This window comes from Rattus norvegicus, chromosome 20, assembly GCF_036323735.1.
Source record: "Rattus norvegicus strain BN/NHsdMcwi chromosome 20, GRCr8, whole genome shotgun sequence".
NCBI lineage: Eukaryota > Metazoa > Chordata > Mammalia > Rodentia > Muridae > Rattus > Rattus norvegicus.
Window position 1 is genome coordinate 14,190,472 of NC_086038.1, and position 21,466 is coordinate 14,211,937.

The following is a 21,466-nucleotide window of genomic DNA, read 5'->3' on the forward strand; positions in this document are numbered from 1 at the left end:
CCTTTGGTGTTGCATACAGAGCAAGCTGTGAGTCAAAATGGGATTCCTCCTCTTATGAACTTGCTGGCTGTCACATGCTGCAGAGTGATGGGTAGGCTTTCTCAGGAATGACAATCAGCTGGCATTCCTGGTGACATCACAGCAGTCTAATAAAGCACAGAGCACTGGTTGTACGAATAAAATAAATGGCCCTCTTTTCCCTTTTGTAGAGAAGAGCAGAGACACCCCAAACTGAGGACGGCTGTCAAAGACACAGTTACAAACACTCCCTAAAATACTCCTTGGTGGCTTGTCTGAATCCAGAACTGCCAAATCTCACATCCTCATCAGAAGACATAAAAGACATCACCCTGGTGATAACTGTCTCATTATTCCTTCCAAAAAGAAAATACTGTAAGAATACTTAGGAATAGATTCTAAGCCAGTTACTATTGGTAAGTTATATTCTTTCTCATGAGGATTTTTTCATAAATCTCTAAAACCGTGTATTTGTTCAAAAATAAGGAAGTTTGTGAGTTGCTAATATTATGCCATTTTCGTTAATGCCTCCTATTAACAAGAGTCTCGTTAATCTTACATACATGAAAGGAAAGGTTATTTGGAGGAGTTGAGCATCTATGGGATGCTATGTCATTTCTTAGAAATGGGTGAATAGCCAATGTCACTTATGCATGTCAACTCTCCCACAGCTGTGTTGATAGATGCACATTCTATTGCATCTATAGTCCTGCCTACGAACAGAATTCCACGCGGCAGAGTATGACCAGCAGCTTCAGAAATAACCTAGAGAAGCTTGTGGAAATTACACATGGAGTTTTGCTGTGTGCAAGTTTGAAGTGGGAAGTCCCTAGGGAGTAGACAGAAAAGGTTAGCAGTCTCAGTCTCTCTCTCTCTCTCTCTCTCTCTCTCTCTCTCTCTCTCTCTCTCTCTCTCTGTATGTGTGTGTGTGTGTATGTGTGTGTGTGTGTGTGTGTGTGTGTGTGTGTGTGTGTGTTAACTCCCAGCGATCCATCATTCCTTCATGTCAATCCTGCCATCCCAGGAGAGCGGAAGAGACAATCTCAATGGCGTTAGAATCCTGGAAGATTGCTCCTCCCTCCAGAGTGCTTTAATTTTGCACAACGTGCGTTTGATAATTTTTAATTTATATTCAGAAATAGTGTTCTCTTAGGCTCTGGGACTGCACTCAACCTCTGCCTGTGACACTTCAAAGGGTTTGCTCTTACTACTTTACAGTTGAAAATGTGTGGTTCTCACTTTCTTCGAATCAAACAGGTTGTCTTGAACAAGATGTGGAGAGTCTCTAAACATAAAGGTGTGTTTTGAACAACTGTGATACTTAGAGCAGTGTCTCTTAAACAGATGATGAACCAAGCATACATTTGTATCACTCTTAAATTTCAGTTCTTTAGTGACCTAACTGGAGCTTGGAGACAGCAAGTTTTCATATGTGTGTGTGTGTGTGTGTGTGTGTGTGTGTGTGTGTGTGTGTATAGCCAAACTTCCAAGGATCTTGCGAAGTTGCCAACACTGAAGAGAATGCAAATACATACATTACTTTATCTATTCCATTATGCAAATTTTCCTAGCTGACCGTTATTTACTGAACTAAGATATGTGAATACAAATGTTGAGTGGGTTTCCTACCATTAAAGGTCTTACAATTTAGAACAGAGGTCACCAAATACACATTTAGTATTATATGAGCAGTAATTTAGTATTATATATGAACGGTAATAGCTCGAGTCCTGGAATAGATAGAGAACAGAAACCCTACAGGACAGCAAATTAAAATTATTGTCTATTGGTAAGTGAATATCTTTAGCAATGAGAAAGGATAAAGCACTGGAAATATATCTGGAAACTCCACAATTTTATGAAACCAACATCAAAGTATAAGAAAAAATCAATTGTAATGTTTTAAAGTTATGCATACAGCACTTGTCTTCTGAAAATTTCCTTGGAATCAGGTTATTATTTTGCACCAGTGTGGATGCAGCCAAGCCATGGGCATCTTAATTTAACGGAATGAATCTGTAGAAATGGTTACAAAGCTAAAACCTGAATAGTAGCCACTGTGAAACATTGTCACTGTTTCAGTGTTCAATGGATACAGAATTAGATTCTTGTTGTCTGTAAATGCAGCGGGTGAAGCCAGCATGCTCACCCAATGGAATGATCTAAGTGCTTATTTTACCTGCTGAAAAGCTGTCATCATCATCATCACCACCATCATCATCACCATCATCATCACCATCATCATCATCATCACCACCATCATTAACACCACCACCACCACCACCACCACCACCACTATCATCATCATCATCAATTAAACATCAGATATTTCAATAGTCACTAAGAATTGAGGATGTGAACCAAAACTTTCTCGTGCAGGCATGCAGACCTGGAGAAGTCTTAAAAATGACTTTAATTGTTTAAATCAGAGACTTCTTCTAGGAAAGATAACGTAATAGAGTAGACCATTGGCCAAGAAATCATTTATCACCCTCACGGAAACAATCAGTTCACTAGGTACCAAAGTCATGAGTGCCAAGAGCAAATGCCCCGAGACTCTGAGCGTCCTGTACGGAGGGAGGGAGCAATTAGGCCACGCATCAGTTACACTCTTAAACTTAATGATCTTCTAAACTCTCAATTTATCATGTCTACTGTGTTCTATCCTCTCTCTGTAGTTCTACCTTGCCCAATTGTGAGCTTCTTGACAGCAAAAGCTGATTAACCCAGTGGGCAGTGGGCGCCCATTGATATTGGTGTGATATTGGATCACAGTGGACATTTTGCAGCAGGTACTTCTTGTTAGTGACGTGTTTGCAGCTATGAACTGTTGCTTATTTGCCAAGCTGTGATAAGCCAGTTGCAAGAATGTTTTAACATCCTTGGGAAGGAGTTCCTGAGCTGAATATCATTGCTTCCAAACATAATGCATTCTTTTTTTTACCAGATGTTATAGTCACAGCAAGCTTCGTTCAGCTTGTTGCTGCTGGGACTGAAAAATGTTATGACTGCCATTGATTTTTTTTTAATGTGAAAAACTGTTTTAGAAATAGTATGGATATTAGCACTAAGAAATAATTTTAAGTCACTTGCGTGATTTAAGGCTTTCATCTTTTTAGATTTTTCAATAATAGCTCATTTAATATGTTTGTTTGTATTTTCTAGAAACCCATTAGTAGCATGAGTTCATTCAAAGTAAAAATATAAATCTTAACATTCTGTTCAGAAATGAAAAAAAAAAAACATTGGAAAGTACTGTAGGTTTTATAAAGAGTGCTTTACACTGGTATTATATTTGACTTGTATCAAATGTAATGATTTAACAACATTAAGAAAAATGTTTCTTCATTTCCGTTATAATTATGTATTAGGTGAAAGCCCTCAGTCTTGATTGGCAACTTGGGATGTTTAGAAATAGGTCAACGCTCTACATGATTAAAGAAAAATCTTCTGAATACATCTGAAAGAGACACTGAGATTTGTGTTTATAAAAATATGTTATATGTGGGGTTTAGCATTTGCTTATAAAATAGCCATACATAAATAAAACAGAAATGCATGAATATGAAACCGTTCCCATACAAAGCTCAACTTAAATAAAGATCCCGCATGATGGTTCATGATTCCAAATGCAAACAGTTCTGCATGTGTTGATCATTAATGCTGGCTAAATCGGCAAGTAGTAAACATTTCAAATGTAACTAAAACACTTATCCTCAGCTGTCTAGCTCCATCAGCAGTCACATAAAACATGATCGTTAAACGTGTAGTCAGTAAGCAAGAACTCCCGAAAGGAGGAGAGGTGTCCTCAAGATGTAGATGCTTCTAACCTCAACCCAGAGCATCGACCAATGTCTCTACTTACTGGTGGGTCTGCGTCTTCAGCATAAACAGTGGTAATTGGTGTCCCCTTGACGGCATCTGGAGCCACCATCCCCTTGTAGATGCGTTTGCTAAACACCGGAGGGTAGTCATTCATGTCCTGTAAAGTGGAATTGAGAGCTTAGTGTGGTAGCCAAAGGAGACTAGGGAACTGGGGTAGGTCCGTCTGGCCCTTCAAGGCATGCAGCCTATTTACGAGGGCTGGTTTTATCCTCCCAGAACTATTCATCTCCCAAGTGACACCCTAGAGAAGTCGGGTCCCTATATCAATGTGTGTGATATTAGCTGAAGGCCATCCTCAGAATAGCACACACTTTTGCAGCTTGAGCAATGCTTGGGATTCCCACCAGGCTACCTCTAGAGGCATGATGTAAATTCTAACTTTTGAAAACGCAAAGAGAATTTTGTGTGCTGTGACTGTACGAGCATTCCCGTGTGCCAGTTCAGCATGTGTGTGGGGTGGGCAAGCATGTGCTCCAGTGTGCATTTGAAGGGTAAAGGTATGACTTCAGATGCTGTTCTGTGGATGCTTGCACTTCCTTTTCTGAGGAGTGGTCACTAATTGGCCTGGGACTCCCAAGGAAGCTAGACAGGCTAGTTTATGAGTCTCAGAGACTCCAATCCTGCCTACCCAAAACTATACAAACTCACACCACCATGCTCAGTGACTTTTCTCCCCTTCCCCTTCTTCCCTTTCCCCTTCTATCCCCCTTCTTTCTGGCCCACCTTTTTAATCCCAGCACTGGAGAGGCATAGGCAGGCAGATCTCTGAGTTCCAGGCTAGTCTGGTTTCTAGAGAGAATTCCAGGACAGCCAGGGCTACACAGAGAAACCCTGCACCCTATCACCCTCAAACACAGGCCAGGAAACAGGATTGAAGATAATGTTTTGTTATTTGTTTTGTTGTTTCTCCTTTTAAAACTTCTCTGTGTCCTTACAAGTTTGAACGTCCCACATACTTAATATGAACAAACTATGAAATGTTCTTTATTTCAACTTTCGTTCTAATGAACATAAAATAGAGGAGGAAGTCTTCCCCAAAGCACAATGGTATTCACAATTACATAGGCTTACAGATAGAAAACAGTGTTAATTTAAATTTCAAAGCCATTTATATGCCTCTGATTTCATTTCACTGTCCTGGTGAAGGCTTACTGCCAGTCATTGAGTAGACACTACTCAATTGGATACTTTCTGACTCCAGATAAAGATGTCCCTGTGAAAACTCTCCTACCCATAATTTGACAAATAAAAGTGGTGATCCAGACAGGTACTGGCTTGTCTGGATTGATACAGTTATTCGTAAGAGCCAAAAAACAATAAATCAATTCCTCTGAGCGGACGAAGATTTTTCTTAGCCATCTTATTATTTAGGGAGACCTGCCAGTCACTTTTTTTCTCACTTAATACTATTTACTACAAAGATCGCTTTAATGTTTGATCAAGTATCACGTCCTGCAGTGTTTGGGCTGCTTCAAGTCAAACACACTTAGGCTATATGCAAGTTCTGTCAATTACTGGTTGCTCTTTTCCAAGGCACCTTTTTAAGATTCACTCTTAAAAGAGTGTGGTAAAACACTTTATTCATTCATATGTGTTCAGATACATCTTTTCTACCCACTTGTTGTGTGTAGTTTTATGTTGCTGCTTTTGCTCTGGGATTGGCTGAGTCACCAGTTGCCACCTGGCTTCCCTGGCATCATAGGACAAAAGGCACATAGATAGTTTGTTTCTTTATAACTTGTCCTTGTGGCACAATTGTTGGGCACTGATATCTCCCTCCTGGAAAAGCGTGTCCTTACTGATTTATTATCTCCTGCCCTAAACTTCAGTGGCTAGTCCCACTTAGCCTCTGTCAAACATCTATGTCCAACTACCTGTAGTAGTGGCCACAGGCCCCAGCTCCCCCAACCCCTAGACCTCACACGGTTGCTGGGTTCTTCTCCCTCCAAAGCGTGGCAGAAACTCCTCTCTCTTTCCTTGCATTTGCATTTTCCTCCTGGGACCCGGAAGTCCTGCCTGTATCTTCTGCCTAGCAATTGTCCCCCTGGCTTTCTTTACTGACAAATCAAGAACCAATTGGGGAACAGGACCTTAGCATCAGAACGCCCCTTCACCCAATGCTAACTTGAAATGTACTAATTCACCAATTGTAAACCTCTCTTTTTGCAGTAATGGTTGGGGTGGGTTATGTGTGAGAAAAGAGGCAAGTTTTCTTTCATGTGTACAATAAAGTAGGCCAAATAAGAAGAATGTGAAGACATTATCTAGAAACAGTGCTCAGTCAGCAAAACTGGGGGAAAAAAAGGTTATATCCTCAGACATGTGGTGTTCACAGCCTCTACTTTAAAAGGAAGACTCCACTTACAAGTTATGTAGTGCAGAATCTGAGTTAGCAAATGAACTTAGAAACACTGGGTCCCCATAACCAGTGGTGTAAAGGACTCATCTGGGGATCTGGAGGAAGCATTTGCATACACACTCTCCACTGATTTTGTTGGGGGATCCCAGAGACTAAACCACCAACCTAAGAGCAAGCACTGTCTAGACCTAATCTCCTTGTCCCTCTCCCTCCCTGCACATATGTAGCAGATGAGCAGCTTGGTCTTCATGAGGGTTTCCCCAACAACTGGAGCAGGGGCTGTCCATGAGCCTGTTGCCTGCCTGCCCGTGAATCCCATACCCCTAAATGGCCTGCTTTGTCTGGCCTCAGTGGGAGGAGATGTGCCTAGTCCTGGAGGCTCTTTATGTGCAGGGTGGTGGAGGTGGTAATGGTGGGAGGTGGCCTTGTGTTATTAGGGTGTGTGACACCCAGAGTGGGCTCCCCATTCTCAAAAGAGAAAGGGAAGGGGGAATGGCGGAGGGCTGACATTGGGTTCTAATGCGAATAAATGAATAAGTTAGAAAAGAATAGTGATTAATCTAGTGAGTGTACTTTATAAACATGGAAATCCATGTGCATCCCTAAACTGTAACTTCCAGAGGTTTCACAAGGAGAACCCAACATCACACGTTTAATACATGACTTTCCAGAGCTTGGTAGACTCAGTGTTCCTGTGTGTGTGTGTGTGTGTGTGTGTGTGTGTGTGTGTGTGTGTGTGTTTTGTTTTTGTTTTGTAGCTTATCCCTCTTGCCCAAGGAAATGTACATTTTCAGAAGATTCGGATCCCTCCTGGTGGAATAATGATAGCAGGATGTATTTTTTTCTAGTTGCGTTAATTCAGTTCTTGGTGCTACGGAGAGAAAAGACCCATTTTTCTCTTCTGCCGGGCAGGCATCGGCAGGTTCACCTTCGTGAATTCACACTGGGCGTTTCGATATCCATCCTCATAAACCGATTACACACACGCCAAAGGTTATAATAACAGAGGACCATTAAGAGATTGCTTATCCTTCTCATTATTTTGCTTGCCACTGACAGCATGAAGAATGAATCGATACCATTATAATGTAGCAGTATTTCTTTTGATGGCCTACTCTACGTGTTTTAGTCTTGTGATCTCTATTGTGGGTGAAATATGCGGCCGATTGCCAATCATCCTCCCACAATGCGCTGTTTTGGGTGAGACAGTTTATTGGGATGCAATGCCAACGCGCATAATCAATAGTTCATTATCTTTATGCTTCAGGGCCATCAAGGAGAAAAAAAAACCCACTGCTGGTATGCTAATCTTCTATTACGCAGTTAAATTTAAAAGCTCAACTCTACCACTAGAGGGCAGGATTGGCAAAAGGAAGGATTTCTTCCCCTGCCCTATAGTTAATTTTATCATTAAAACCCATTATAGTTTGCTTCCTGTGGTTATATTTGTTGATCTGAACAAAAATTAGTTTTTGTATTTCAATAGAGCATTCCAAATGCTGGCATGGCTTTCAAGGAAAACAACGCCAGGCATCTCTCACTGTGTTCTTGTTTTTTTTTTTTTTTTTTTTTTTTTTTTAACCAGTAAAGCTTGTAATGTGAATCCATGCATCTTACAAATAAGATGTGACCTCAAGTTATTGTTCGCTGGATGGAAGGAAATATGAGTTTTATGTATTCGTTTTCAAAATGAAAGCCTAAAATAATCACGCAAACCATTTCTTTTCAGACCAAAGGGTAGATTTGAGAGAAAAAATATTTTCGAATAGCATTCCAGAATGCTGTGTGCTAGCTGGCCGGCTTATAAATGAATAACAAGCTAAAAATGCGAACACAGAAACTAAATATAGAGATGACCAACGCGATACCTTTTATAAATATGAATCAATTGTGGTCTAAATCTCCTTCAGCTCCGACCCTCCCCTCAAGAAATACAGTGATGTGAAACAGGGTGGATCTACCTCTCTGCTCCTGATAATTCCGTCTGCCGTCGGTACTGACTTATCTGGCCACCCTGCCCTCTTGCAACTCCTCTCAGTTAAGGGCAGTTGGCTATATTTTCTGTATCAATTAGGTTTCTTCCTGGCCTCCAGAATCCATGCCGGAGCTGTTACACTCTTGTTTCCTGTAGGTCTGTCTTCTGCCTTGTTTCTTGCTGCTTTCTTGGGTTATGCTCGCTGACCCCTCTCATCCCTGCACTCCAGGGTGTGCTGCCTAGACGTGCACGCCTTTAGGCAAATGGTGTATTTTCCTGCTTTGCATGGGGACGTTCTTAAATACAAGTCAATTTCTTTGATCTTTCCACAGTTTCTGAAAACTAAACTCACCACTGGAAGATTCTTTCCTAGCTGTCGAGGGCGATGGATGGCTGTTCAGGGTTGCCAACTTGACTACATCTGGAGTTAGTTAGAATTCAGAGTTGAAGGGCGTAGCAGGAATGGCGGGGTCACTTCTGTGTAAATGCCGGGGCTGCGCAGCCACAAAAGCATCTCCTGCTGGAGGACCAAATTGAGGACTGCCTGAGAGACCAACGATTGCAGGCAGAGACAATGCCAGCCAAGCGTTGATGTTAGGAAGCGATGCTTTCTTGTGACCAATGAGGGCGCAGGTGGAGGGTATTAAAGGAGCTTGAGGCAGTGTTCGGAAGAGCTTGCTGCTCCCCGAGTCTGTGTAATTGACTCCTCACCACTCCACCTCAAACCCCCAAGGACAGGTAGGGCTGGGCAGTGAGTAGTCCAAGGTACAGGCAGCAGGAGGGTGGGTACACATGTGAGAGATTATTTTTACTTAATTTGAAGCAGGTAGATCCAGTTCCAACCTGGATCTTTAAGCTGGGAAGACTAATGGCCTTAATCTAATCTACACCTTCTGCTGGAAGCTTGTACACGAAAGCTTTTCGTCTTTACCTGCTTCTTTCTGCCCTCACTAGCAAGTCCATTTCTCCACAGTCGCTAATGCCTATTTCTTTAGGATCCCAGCGTATGTGGAAGACAAACTGAGAAGTCTGGCTGTGTGGGACTGAGCAAGCCAGTAAGCAGCACTCCTCCACGCCCTCTGCACCAGCGGCTGCCTCCAGGATCCTGCCCTGTTTGAGTTCCTGTCTTGACTTCCTTTGACAGTCAACTGTGAAAGGGAGTTATAAGCTGAATAAGCTCTCTCCTCCCCAACTTGCTTTTAGTCTTGATGCTTTATAACTACAATCAAAACCCTGAGACACGTAGATTTGTAAGGAGATGGTGGAAACTCTGAGTTTGTAATCTTTTTTGCTGCAGCAAAATATCTAAGAAAATTAAAGAAGAATTGATCTTATTTGAGTTACGCTTCTGAGTTTGAAGAACATTAACTACCAAAGCTTTGTACTTCACTGGGGCCAGAAAACAAAGCAAAAGAGACCCTTTAATTTAAACAAAGACCCTCCCTATTTCATTCCTCCATAATCTGTTAGTGGGTTAATACCTTCATGAAGTCAGTGCTCTTGGGAACCAGTCAACAAGACCCCTGAGTCTCAATGTTCTCATACTACATATATCAAAGAATCTTTGAGGAACATTGAACTCCAACCAAGATACTACAGGCCTACATTCCTAGACACAGCCATAATACAGCAAATACATAGGCGAATGCCATCATTAAACCACTGAACTGAGAACGGGACCCTCGTTGAAGGAATCTTAGAAAGGACTGAAAAAGTTTGAAGGGCCTTGAGACCCCATATGAACAACAATGCCCACCAACCAGAGCTTCCAGGGACTAAGCCACTACCCAAAGACTATACATGGACTGACCCTGGGCTCCAACCTCATAGGTAGCAATGAATAGCCTAGTAAGAGCACCAGTGGAAGGGGAAGCCCTTGGTCCTGCCAATACTGAACCCCCAGTTAACGTGATTGTTGGGGGGAGGGCGGTAATGGGGGGAGAATGAGGAGAACACCCATATAGAAGGAGGGGGAGGGGCCAGGGGGATGTTGGCCCGGAAACCGGGAAAGGGAATAACAATCGAAATGTAAATAAGAAATACCCAATTTAATAAAGATGAAAAAAAAAAAAAAAGAACTAGAGGCCAGTCTGCTCTATAGGACCAGCTCCAGACAGCAGGGCCTACACCGGGAAACTCTGCAGAAAAAAACAAAATCCAACCAAACAAACAAAAAAACTAATCAACCAACCAAACAAACAAACAACCAAACAACAACAACAACAACAAAAATACAAAATGAAACAAAGAACAAAACAAAAGAAAAATCTCACATAACATTCAAATTACCACTTTCTGAAGGTAATTTTAGACAATCCTCTATAGGTGTCTCAGGAACCCACCGATCTTTAACCATTGTGTGCCATTTATAACCATTTATGAAAGTTTTTTTGTTATGGGTAAAGAGGTAGACTTTATGTCTATATTTAAAACAATAACCCATTCAATATTCAATTATACAAATAATTTGTTTTCTCCAACACCTAAGGCAGTTTCCTCAAATACTACTCTTTGGAAGATTAGTCCCAGAAAAGGCTTTATAAACAGAACCAAACATTCTTTATTGGTATCAAAAAATATCATTTTATTTCTCTGAAATAGACAATCTATATTAACACTATATGAAGTTCTGCTGTGTAGAAATGTGTTAACTTTTAGGTAGTCTCATGTTTTCCAAAGTTATTTGTCTATAGGGTGTGTATGCATGTATGTGTGTGTTTGTTTTTATGTATGTGTGTATGTGTTTGCATATATGTATGTATGTGTATATGTGGTATTTGTCTATGATGTGTGTGTATGTGTTTATGTGTGTGTATGTATGTGTATGTGTCTGTATGTATGTGTAATATTTGTCTATGATGTATATATATGTATATATATATATTTTGTGTGTGTGTTATGTGTATGGTATTTGTCTATGATAAGTGTATATGTGTATATATGGTGTATGTATATATGTATATATGTGTTTTGTGTATATGTGTGCGTGGTATTTGTCTATGATGTGTGTATATGTGTGTATGTGATTACTGTCTTTGAGAAGTAGTGTACTATTAACAGATTCTTGAGAGACAAATCTGAGATGTTGAAGCTGTAAATTATTATTGTTTGGAAAACTGAATGAGTTCAAAGTTCTCTGAAGGTATAATAAGATACCAAACATGACAAGCATCATACAGTGTATGACAGGTAGCTCCTCAGGGTGGGGACAGCAGCTGTGCATGGTTGGAAGTTGTTATGACCACAGAACCTATTTCCACTGGTCATAAGGCCTTAGTGGGAATGAGATCTAAACAGGTTCCTTCACTTCCACTGAAAGTGGGATAGAGCTTGTAAACCGTGACAGATTTTTTTTAAATTAGGAGTAAAAGTGCTAATCAATGAGTGTTAAAAGACTGTATTATATTTACAAATAAAGTACTTTCTTAGGATTTCCAGAAACTACCACATACTACGGATAGAGTTCTAAGAGGCCCATGTAATTGCCACAGGTAAGGAGATAATTCAACTTGTGTGTACGTTTTTATTGGCCTCCTCTTGTCTAGAGGCAACAGGTGACATTTTGGTCCTCAGTCTACGCTGACAGAATATGAAGTGGCTGAAATAATTATCTGTTTTAGCTCAAATCATGTCTCCCTGCGAGTTCAGCTTTTTTTTTTTTTTTTTGTTCTTTTTTTTCGGAGCTGGGGACTGAACCCAGGGCCTTGCGCTTCCTAGGTAAGCGCTCTACCACTGAGCTAAATCCCCAGCCCCGAGTTCAGCTTTTTAATGTACTTGATGGCCAATACATTAGAAGAAACACATTAATAAGACACTGACCAGCAGAAGAGAAGAGGAAAGATGCTGGAAGGCCACCACCAGTATTTCATTTATATTATTTTAAATTATATTTTATGTATAAGGGTGTTTTGCTTGCATATGTGTCTGTGCATGTCTGATGCCTGCAGAGGCAAGAAAAGGGCATTGGATCTTTGGAACTGGAGTTACAGGTTTGGTGTGAGCCCCCATGCGGGTACCAGGAATTGAACCCCAGTCCTCTTGGAAGAGCAAAAGCAATGTTCTTAATCATGCAGAAATCTCTCCAGCCCCCACACGTTTAGTACATTTTAAGAATAACTGTGGGACTGTAATGGTCCAGGGTTATGGAGGAAGGGTCAAGGAAGCTTCAAACACAGATGCCTCAGATAGGAGGATAGAAGGAGTTGACTTCCTCACACTCCCAACCTGGTGCCATAAAGCTGGCTCCCTCACCATCAACCCTAGCAGGGATTTATTACTCTGATAGTTATCAGGCTTCCCTCCTTGTTTGACCTTATAAGGTTTTCTCTTCCCCTGACTTTACATCCCCTGAGTATTCAGATGAAGCCTCTTCTAACACCCCTGTCCTGATCAGTGATATGTTTCCACTCAAACCTTGCCCCAGAGACCCTGGCCACCTCCCCAGAACATAAACACCCCTCACACCCAATAAATGAACCAGTGCTCAGAAGCTGTTCCTAGGTGTTTATTGCCTCACTGACCAAGGTCCAGCTCTGCCCCCTGGTTAACCTTCCCTCCCTTCGGTCAAGATTCATCTGGCTACCCAGAGGAGGAAGTGAACACAGGTAGCAAATAACATTCAATATTTCAATAATTTTGTTACTAATAATTATCGTTTTGTTCAACTGTCCCGATTTAGACAGGAGTGTGATGGCCGTTGCTAGTCTTAAAGTGTGTAGAGGTTCTGCCCCTTTTCTGTCCAGGCTACATCCTTAAGCCATGGCTTCTATGTCTAAATCAAAGCCAGGACCCTACTTGGTGGCCCTCAGGTGCTGTGGCTTTGTGCATTGGTTCCTTCTAGAAGAGCGAATGTCTTGTTTATTTTCAGTGGCATAGCAATATTTTGTTCTGGAGGAAAGTCCTTCAAAAGAACAACACATGAGGTCCTTCTAAGAGCCACTGTTTGCCACTACCTGATCCTGTATATGGGCAATGTTTTATTGTTGACCCTCTGTCTAGCTCTTCCTGCCCCACGGAGCACTCTGGGACATGCAAACACTCTTGTCCCTTGAAGATGTCCTTTGTCTATGAACACGTTAAGCCTTTCTGTTCTGCACTCCTTCTGGCTATGCAACTATGTCATTCTATAATTAAATTATATATCTTGGATTCTAAGAACTGGCCTGCTTTGTAACTTAGTCTGGAAGGCAGGATATCATACTGGATCTCACTCTTTTGGATTTTGGAGTTTTGTTTTTGATTTTTAGGTACTTACACATAGTATATAATTTACTATTTCCCATACAATAAAGGTGCCCTCCAAATCTACAACAAAATATAGTTTTTATGCTATTACATGATAGAATTACATCATACAATTATATATTATATAACTAAATATTAAAATATAGTTGGTTTAGACTATTGGAACTTGTCCCTGAAAAAGGTTTTAACCTGCATTTGTTGTAAACTCTTATTTTGTTTGTCATATAGATAGATGTTCTTCCAAGTATCCCTTGATCTACACATTTACCAAGGTTTAAAATATTAGATGAGCTCAATACTAAATACAATTTCGTTTTCTTCTTTACAAAAGAAACCATGCCTCTGCTCAGATGTTTCAAAGAGAGGATCTTTAAGAAACTCTCCCTGTGGTGACTGTGGGACAACTATCTCTTCCTCAAATACTATGAAATTACATGATCATCAGGATGGCTTGCCAGTGTGGATAGAAGCAAACAAACCACAGAAACTGCAAGTTTGGGGAGGCTGTAGTAGTAGAGAAATGGGACCTGTAGTCTACTTGCCTGTTAGGAATAGTGGGGACGTTTCGTTGTCCTCAGTGGTGTACAGGAGAGTTGTAAAGTTTCAATTTGCATATCCTACACGAAGTTACCAGGAAAAAAAAATGTAACCCTCCACCTTCAGAAATACACTATTTATTATGTTTGTATAAATAAGGAAAAAATGGAAGAAAAAGTGACATTGATCATGTATATAATTATTAGAGAGGTTTTGTTTCAAATGCACAATGAGTAAATGGCTTGGACCAGGCAGATTTATTCACTGGCATACTCGACTTCTCTGAATAAAACAAAGGACTGAGGCACAGGATTAGTCCAACATCCTTTACATGTAGAGGACAGGATGAACCACAGTGACTGGATCCCTTCTAGATGCTGCTGTGAGTCTCAGTGAACCCATGGATCACAATGAAGAGCAGGCTGGGAAGAGGAAGACCTATCTAAGAAGCCAGGATGATAAAAAACATATATTTATTCTGCTTTTTAAAAAATAATTTTGAACCCAGTTTGTCTCTACTGACTTCTTCCATGGATAAAATCAAAGCAGACCGTGTCCCAATCAATTTGATATATTTAGTTCCAATTTGATTTCTTATGACTACTTGCATGTGCGTAAGTCTAGCCTAAAAACCAGTGTGGCCAACTCCACTCTTGGGGAACTCAGACCATTACCACCAGCTACTCCTCAGAGAGAAGTCAGCGACATTTGATTAGCTATTTTTCAACCTGGAGAGAACAGGAAGGCACCATGAAATAAAAGGCGTCTTCCATTGTCACATGTCTGTTGCAGGATATTGACCACACTGTGAAACCTGAGATTGTGCTACTTAATGAAAGAACCTGCTTTTAGTTGTGGTGTGCCTCAGCCCTTAGCATACATCTTTAATCCCTCTGGCTGGAATACAGGCACACTCTTAGTACTCATCATCAATCACAAACAGCGAAGGTGAAGTTAGTTTGTAGATGGAAACACCCATGTTTGAAAGTGATGTCTAATTGAATGGCAGACAAAGTGAAGAATCAGAGAAAGATTTGACAGAATAGGATATGCCTAACTCTCACAAGAAGAGAGAGAAGGGAACTGCTAGAGGGGCAGTACAGAGAGAGAAGGAGGCAGTTTTTACTGAGGCTGTTAGTACAGAGACAGGTTGCAGAGAAAGAACGATTTAGACACAGGTTAAGATAGAATGAACCAGAGAATGTGAAGGATACAGAAGATCAGAACAGATTGCCAAAGTTAGTAGGGAGCCAAGCAGAACAATTGAAGAGAAACAGAGAGAAGTCAGCTTGGATCAGTCAGCTTGGAGAGGAGTTTGAGCCAGAGCAGCTGAGTTGAACCAGCCAGCCAGAGTTCAGAAAGAGCTGGAAAGGGTGAGCTTCTTCAGTAGTAAGTCTCAGAGGCTGAAAACATTCTAGGCCTAGATAAGATTGTACAGAGGCTGGAAGCTTCCAGATCTAGGCCTAGGTTAGCAGATGGAGGCAGTGAGCCTGGGAGACGACAATTACATCAGACAAATAAAGTTATATCTACACATATCGGTAAGAATTGGACTATTTTCCTCTTTTTAATGCTTAAGGACTCAGGCCCATCACAGCATAAAGGTAAGGAAGGCAAGTTTTGTCATCTGGTTCCAGGTGTGATTTTGGTGTACTTGATCATTTTTGTCACTTTTTGTCACTCTCACTGAGTGATCTGGATCCACTTTCCTGTCATGACAACTTCTCCTTACCCTCAAGAGTGTGTAGACAAACTCTGGAACTTAACAACACAGACCAGGCTGGTATTGTTCTTGTAGGGTCTGTCTTTGCCTCCCTTTTACTAAAACAATGGTTGTGATGATGACCATACCTGGAAGTCAAGACAAATTCTTATCCACCAGGAAGGTAAGCCTGGCTCCAGTGCAGAAAAAAAATCAAAGGTGGATCCAGAACCCACCTGTCTCTGAAGCCCTTTTTATTTCAGAGTCTTGAAATTACCAATTAAACTCACTCATTCTGAGGCCAATGAATTCATCATCTCTACTCTGTATGCCTTTTTCTCTTTTTAACCTCAGAATGTTAATATCCACATTGCTATGGACTGTGGGCCGTACTGTATCAAAATGAAGTTCTGATTTGAACAGTCACAGCATGCAGAAGACTCATAGCATTCCTTCAAAAATTAGTTTATTGTGTCTTTAAAGTCCATCTTGTAGGGCTATTTTGCAAGTCTCCAGAAGTAGTTCACATCAATAAGTCATTATCCCGCTCAGTCCCTATGGCTTGTTCTAAGAATACACCATGAGTTTCAAAAGACAGACATGGCCTACAGAGAGAAGAGAGCAGTCACTCCAGGCTCCTTACCTTCACAATTACTGTGACCGTTGCTATACCGGGTGGCATCGTCCCATAAATATCAAAGGCCTCCACCAAGAACGTGATGCTTGCCTCTTGGTCGGGAAAGGCCTCATAATCCAAACTCCTCAGAAGAGACAATTCCCCAGTAAATGGATGCAGTGCAAAGAGGTGCTTCACTTCCGGGCTTCTGATCCGATAGGACACATTGGCTCCAAGATCAACATCCTTGGCCTAGGACAGGTCAGAGAGAAGGACGGTTACATCAGAGGGTTTCCCACAAGCGGACTGAGGGCTGCTGGAAACACATGAGTACCTTGGGCAGCATGGAGTTGGTAATAAGAAAGGGACACGTGACTTGTCATTTATCAGTAAACAGGAAACAGAAAAAAGGAGAAAGGATAGATGGAAGATGATGGACAGACAGAAGATGGTGAACCCGAGATATTTTTGAATGGAAATATTGAGGGAGTGATTTACATACACAGGTTCTAAAATCCCACAAGGGAAATAAGGAAATATGGAAACAGTTGCGTTTCAGAAGGGTGCCTTGGAAGGATGAGGTAACGTATTTATGAAGGCTTCTCCCCTGCACTTCCCTGCCTTTAGACAAGTGTCTGTCAAGCACTTATTATGCAGAAGGTGCAGTGAAGAGAAAAAAATGAACTCAGGTGTAAATACCATAGCCCGGAAGAGAAATAAGACATAAATACTCAAATAAAAGGGGAAAGATGATGTAGCATCCAAAGGTGATCAGAGTTGGAGCCCAAATGAAAAGATGGGTTTTATTTGTTTTTGCTATTTTGCGTAAGTAGAGTGGCTGTTACATTCTATGGCACAGATTGGCAAAAGCTCCTTGCTAGAAGGAGCAGAACTGTAGGAACAGAAGTTCAGAGCCGTAGATCTACTGAATGAGCCTGCATTTGCGTACACAGTGCTTAGCTGCCAATCTTGTTCTCCTCTTACGGCATCACAGTAGAGTGGACCAGTGAAAGCACAGATTTTGTGTCATTTCCCTGTGAAAACTCTCCTGTTTCCACTTTATCTTTGACCAACACTGTTAGTCATCTTTCTGATACTGTAATAAGATTCCTCTGCTAAGTCACTCATAAAGTGGGGTTCAGTCCATGGTTAGTAAGCCCTGTGTGGGTATGTGGAGGTATGGCACATCGTGGTAGTAAACAAGGACCACAGAAGCTTTGTCTTGTACCATGAGAGCCAGGAAACGGAGAGGAACATGAAGGGCCTGGGGACTCAATATCTTTCTTCAAGGGCATATTCTCTGTGCCCCAACATGTAATAATTCCACAGGCTGAGGACCAAGCTTTGAGTATATGGGCCTTGGGGGACATTCAAGATTCAAATGACAGCAATGTAATCCTCCAAATGCTGTGACAGAACACGATGCCTTCTGGTTCCTTAGAACCTTGAACATCAATCAGCATCCCCCCTTGACATTTTGATCGTTTTTATTTTTACATGGCCTTGAATAATCCTTTCTGTTTCTCTCTTTGTCTGGTAGCTGACTTGTTTCTCAATGGCAAAGTAGCTTTTTCTAGCAGGAAAAAAAAATAAACCACTCAAGGTTGTACAGAAAGCATATCTTAGACACTTAGGACCTTGCTCCTGATTAGCAATGCTGGGTGTCGAATAAAGCTGACTGAGAATTCTCTAGAGGTTGTGAATCCATCTTGATACTTTTGCATTACCAAAAAAATGTATATACAAACACACACACACATATATACACATATATATGAATATATATACATACATATTCATATATATGTAACATATACGTATGTAACAATTGATGGAAAAAGGGGACATGAATTTGAAAGACCAAGAAGTATTGAGGATATTTAGAAGGAGGAAAGGAAAGAAGGAAATGATATGATTATAATATCCAAATATAATAATATATGTATATATATATAAAATAAAAATAGAGCAGAAGGCAAAATAGATAGTTGGGTAATAGTAGAGTAATTTTCATCCAGCTCCACAGCTGCTCTGGCAAGGGATCCTGTGCAAAGCTGTGATTCAGCTGAAAGCAGACATGCCCTGGATTACATTATGATCTGGCTAGAATACAATCCTTCGAACACTACCTTTAAGCCCTAACAGTGAAGCTAAGGTTAGTTTGTAGAAGGAGCAGCCATGTTTGAAAGTGACATCTAAATAAGGGGCAAAGTGATGAAACAGAAAGATTTGACAGAATGAGTAAGAGATTAGATATGCCCAGCTCCCTGTGGCATGGTGTGTGTGTGTGTGTGTGTGTGTGTGTGTGTGTGTGTGTGTGTGTGTGTGTGTGTTATACCAGGATAGTTTTACAGAGACAAGTTGCAAAGAGAACAAGGTAGACAAAGGTGAAGACAGAGAACGAGAAGGTTCCAGAAGATTAGAACTCATTGCCAAAGTTAGTATGAGGTCCAGGAGAGCAATTCAGGCAGGAGCTAAGAGAAGCTGGATTGAATCAGTCAGCTTGGAAGATTAGATTACATGGAGGCTAGAAGCTTCCCGGCCTCGGCTACAGATACTTAGAGTAGACAAATGTTTTGGGTATAGCCCAACTCATGTACTCGTTCAGGTTGGGTACAGCACTCATCTCATCCCCTCATCTGAGGGAATAAAAGTGACATTTATAGTTGGGCAGCAATGATGCATGATTGTTGAAGAGGTGGATGGATGAAGAAATGGACAGATGGTTCTCTATGGGTTAACACACATCTTAATTTGATTTATTCATGCCTATAACCTAGTTGAATGTTGAGGTGTATCAAGAAAACCTTGACAGAAAAATTCAAGTTGTACTCTGCAGGTGAAATATCAACATACTGAGGTTTACTTCTTTGTCATAGCTTTACAGACACTCCGTGTCAGAATCAAATGGGCTATTCCAAAAATTGAGATTTATAGGTGCACCTGAACTATTGTTTTAAAAAGTCAGAAGCTGCTGGTAATACTACGGTTGAGCAAAAGAAGGTTTCAGTATGAGAATTCAATTAAGAATAGTTATAATATGTGTGTATAAATTAAATGGAGAAATGTATATCGACTCACGTGCATATATGTATGTGTGAATATATACATGTCATATATGCATATACTTGAACACATGAGCATGTATATATGCGTGTATAAATGTATATATATATAAATATATATATGATTATTTGCAGGAGCCCTCTGATAGATGTGGAGGACACTTGAAAAAATTAATTTTTTTTGAGAAAATCAGCTTTTCCTTTGCATTGTCAATGTGACAAAAACCATATAATATTATTCAATATATGCAAATGTATGGTGTTTCTTATGATTGCAAACTTTCTCCTTTTGATTTTATGGGGCCTCCCTGAGGAAGGTTTTCACAGAAGAAGAAGAAAAAAAAAACCCCACAATAAGGATTATCTACCGTTCATCTGAATTTAAGCTGTTCTGAGATCATCATATGTTTATAGTTAAACTTCAATTTTTTTTTCCCCTCACAGCCAATCTTATAATACAGATGTCATGGAATTAATGCTGGTCCACACACCTCTATTTGAAGGAAGGCGGTCCCGGCTGGCAGGTTCTCTTCAACAACAACCGTGTACGTTGAATTGGTAAAAACAGGGCTGTTATCGTCAATGTCCAACACCTTGATGTACAGTGTCAGAGTTGAATGTCGAGGGTGTACAGCTCCATCTGTTGCCACAACAACCAGTTCATAGTGGTCCCTGGCTTCCCTGTTCAGCTTCACGGCTGTGTAAATGCTCCCGTTGGACGTGATGCGGAAGAGGTTGTTGAAATTCCCCAGGCTGTAGTGCACTTGGCCATTTATCCCAGCATCTGGGTCTGTCGCCTAAACAGAAGAAACCAAAGGCTTCACATGACAGCTTCTGGCACACGGCTGGCAAACTGTGCCATGTTGTCTAACCAAGCATTCTTTTCCCCTCTAAAGGTAAAATTAAAAAGATAATAAAGGCCCAACTTTGCAGTCAAAATCGTGAGAAGAAATAACCTGTGACTTAGTTATAATTCTTAGGGAAAATGAAATAAGTCGATACCATTAGACGACAATTTATTATGTCAGAGAAAATGAGCGTTATAAAAATGGAAAGTTTCATGTAATTTTATTGCTACGGCGGATTTTAAATGTCAAAAGTAGCACTTGGCTTTAATTAATTAAAGTTAATTCACGAACGGTTCAAGCTTTGGTGGCTGTTTTGTTTAACAAACTCGTATAGTCATTTTCACATTTACATGAGATTGGGCACGATGTATATTTACCTTCTTTAATCTTTATGATGATTTCTAATGAGTAAATATCCTTGGCCCCATTATGCAAATGAGACCATACGGCTTAAGGAAATTAATTGTCCCACATAACGTTATATAAGAATTAAATACCTCAGGGGTCCTAGATTTCAGAACAATGACTTATATGTAAAACTGTTTAATAAATGCTAATGAAAGTAATGAATGTTCAGTGGTCCGTGGACCTGAGGTTTGAAATTAAACATATTCCCAAACTGAATGGTAATAAAAGTACAGTAATTGTCAAATCACAAGTCAGGATTACTGTTTAATGTTAGAATATGAATCTCAAAGTAGTAGCTGAGGGTCACTGGGGCTACCTGAATCTGTATTTGCTGAAAGCTTTAGGCATGAAGTCATTTTGCATCAGGAATAGAAAAGCTATTTCTAATAGAATGTTGGTAGAAGTACTCTTGTTTGAGAGTCAGCAGATTTATCACAACTGATAACCTTACACCACCAGATACTGCACATGTTATATCACATGATTCTACTGCTGTTTTTCATAGACTCTGGACTCTACCTAAGAAGCTGTGAAATAGTGGACATTTATGTTCCAAACCACCAGGAAAGATGGGGAGAGGACTTCATTTTGATTTCGAAACTCAAAGATGACTGAATCTTTGCGAGGGCTGGAACACAAGGCATTTAAACATCATGTACACACATCTCTCATTTTGAAAAAACAAAGATGTAATGTAGACATAGGGCTGGCAGCGTGTTGGTACCTGCTGATGACCTGAGCTTGACCTCTGGAAGATGTATGATAGAAGAGCCTCCTTTGACCTCCAAACATGCACTGTGAAACATGTG

General features: G+C 40.6%; 1 protein-coding gene across 6 annotated transcripts in view; it reads right to left on the bottom strand.

Annotated features, from left to right (window-relative positions):
* The window catches only part of Pcdh15 (protocadherin related 15), a 1,498,824-nt gene that overhangs the window by 194,089 nt on the left and 1,283,269 nt on the right, over nucleotides 1-21,466 (bottom strand). For all 6 annotated transcript variants that reach the window (XM_063279549.1, XM_063279551.1, XM_063279550.1 and 3 more), the window contains 3 exons: nucleotides 19,893-20,198; nucleotides 16,364-16,588; nucleotides 3,884-4,000 (listed from right to left, as the gene is read on the bottom strand). In XM_063279549.1, coding sequence (XP_063135619.1) covers nucleotides 3,884-4,000; nucleotides 16,364-16,588; nucleotides 19,893-20,198 — 648 coding nt within the window. The remainder of the gene's footprint in view (nucleotides 1-3,883; nucleotides 4,001-16,363; nucleotides 16,589-19,892; nucleotides 20,199-21,466) is intronic.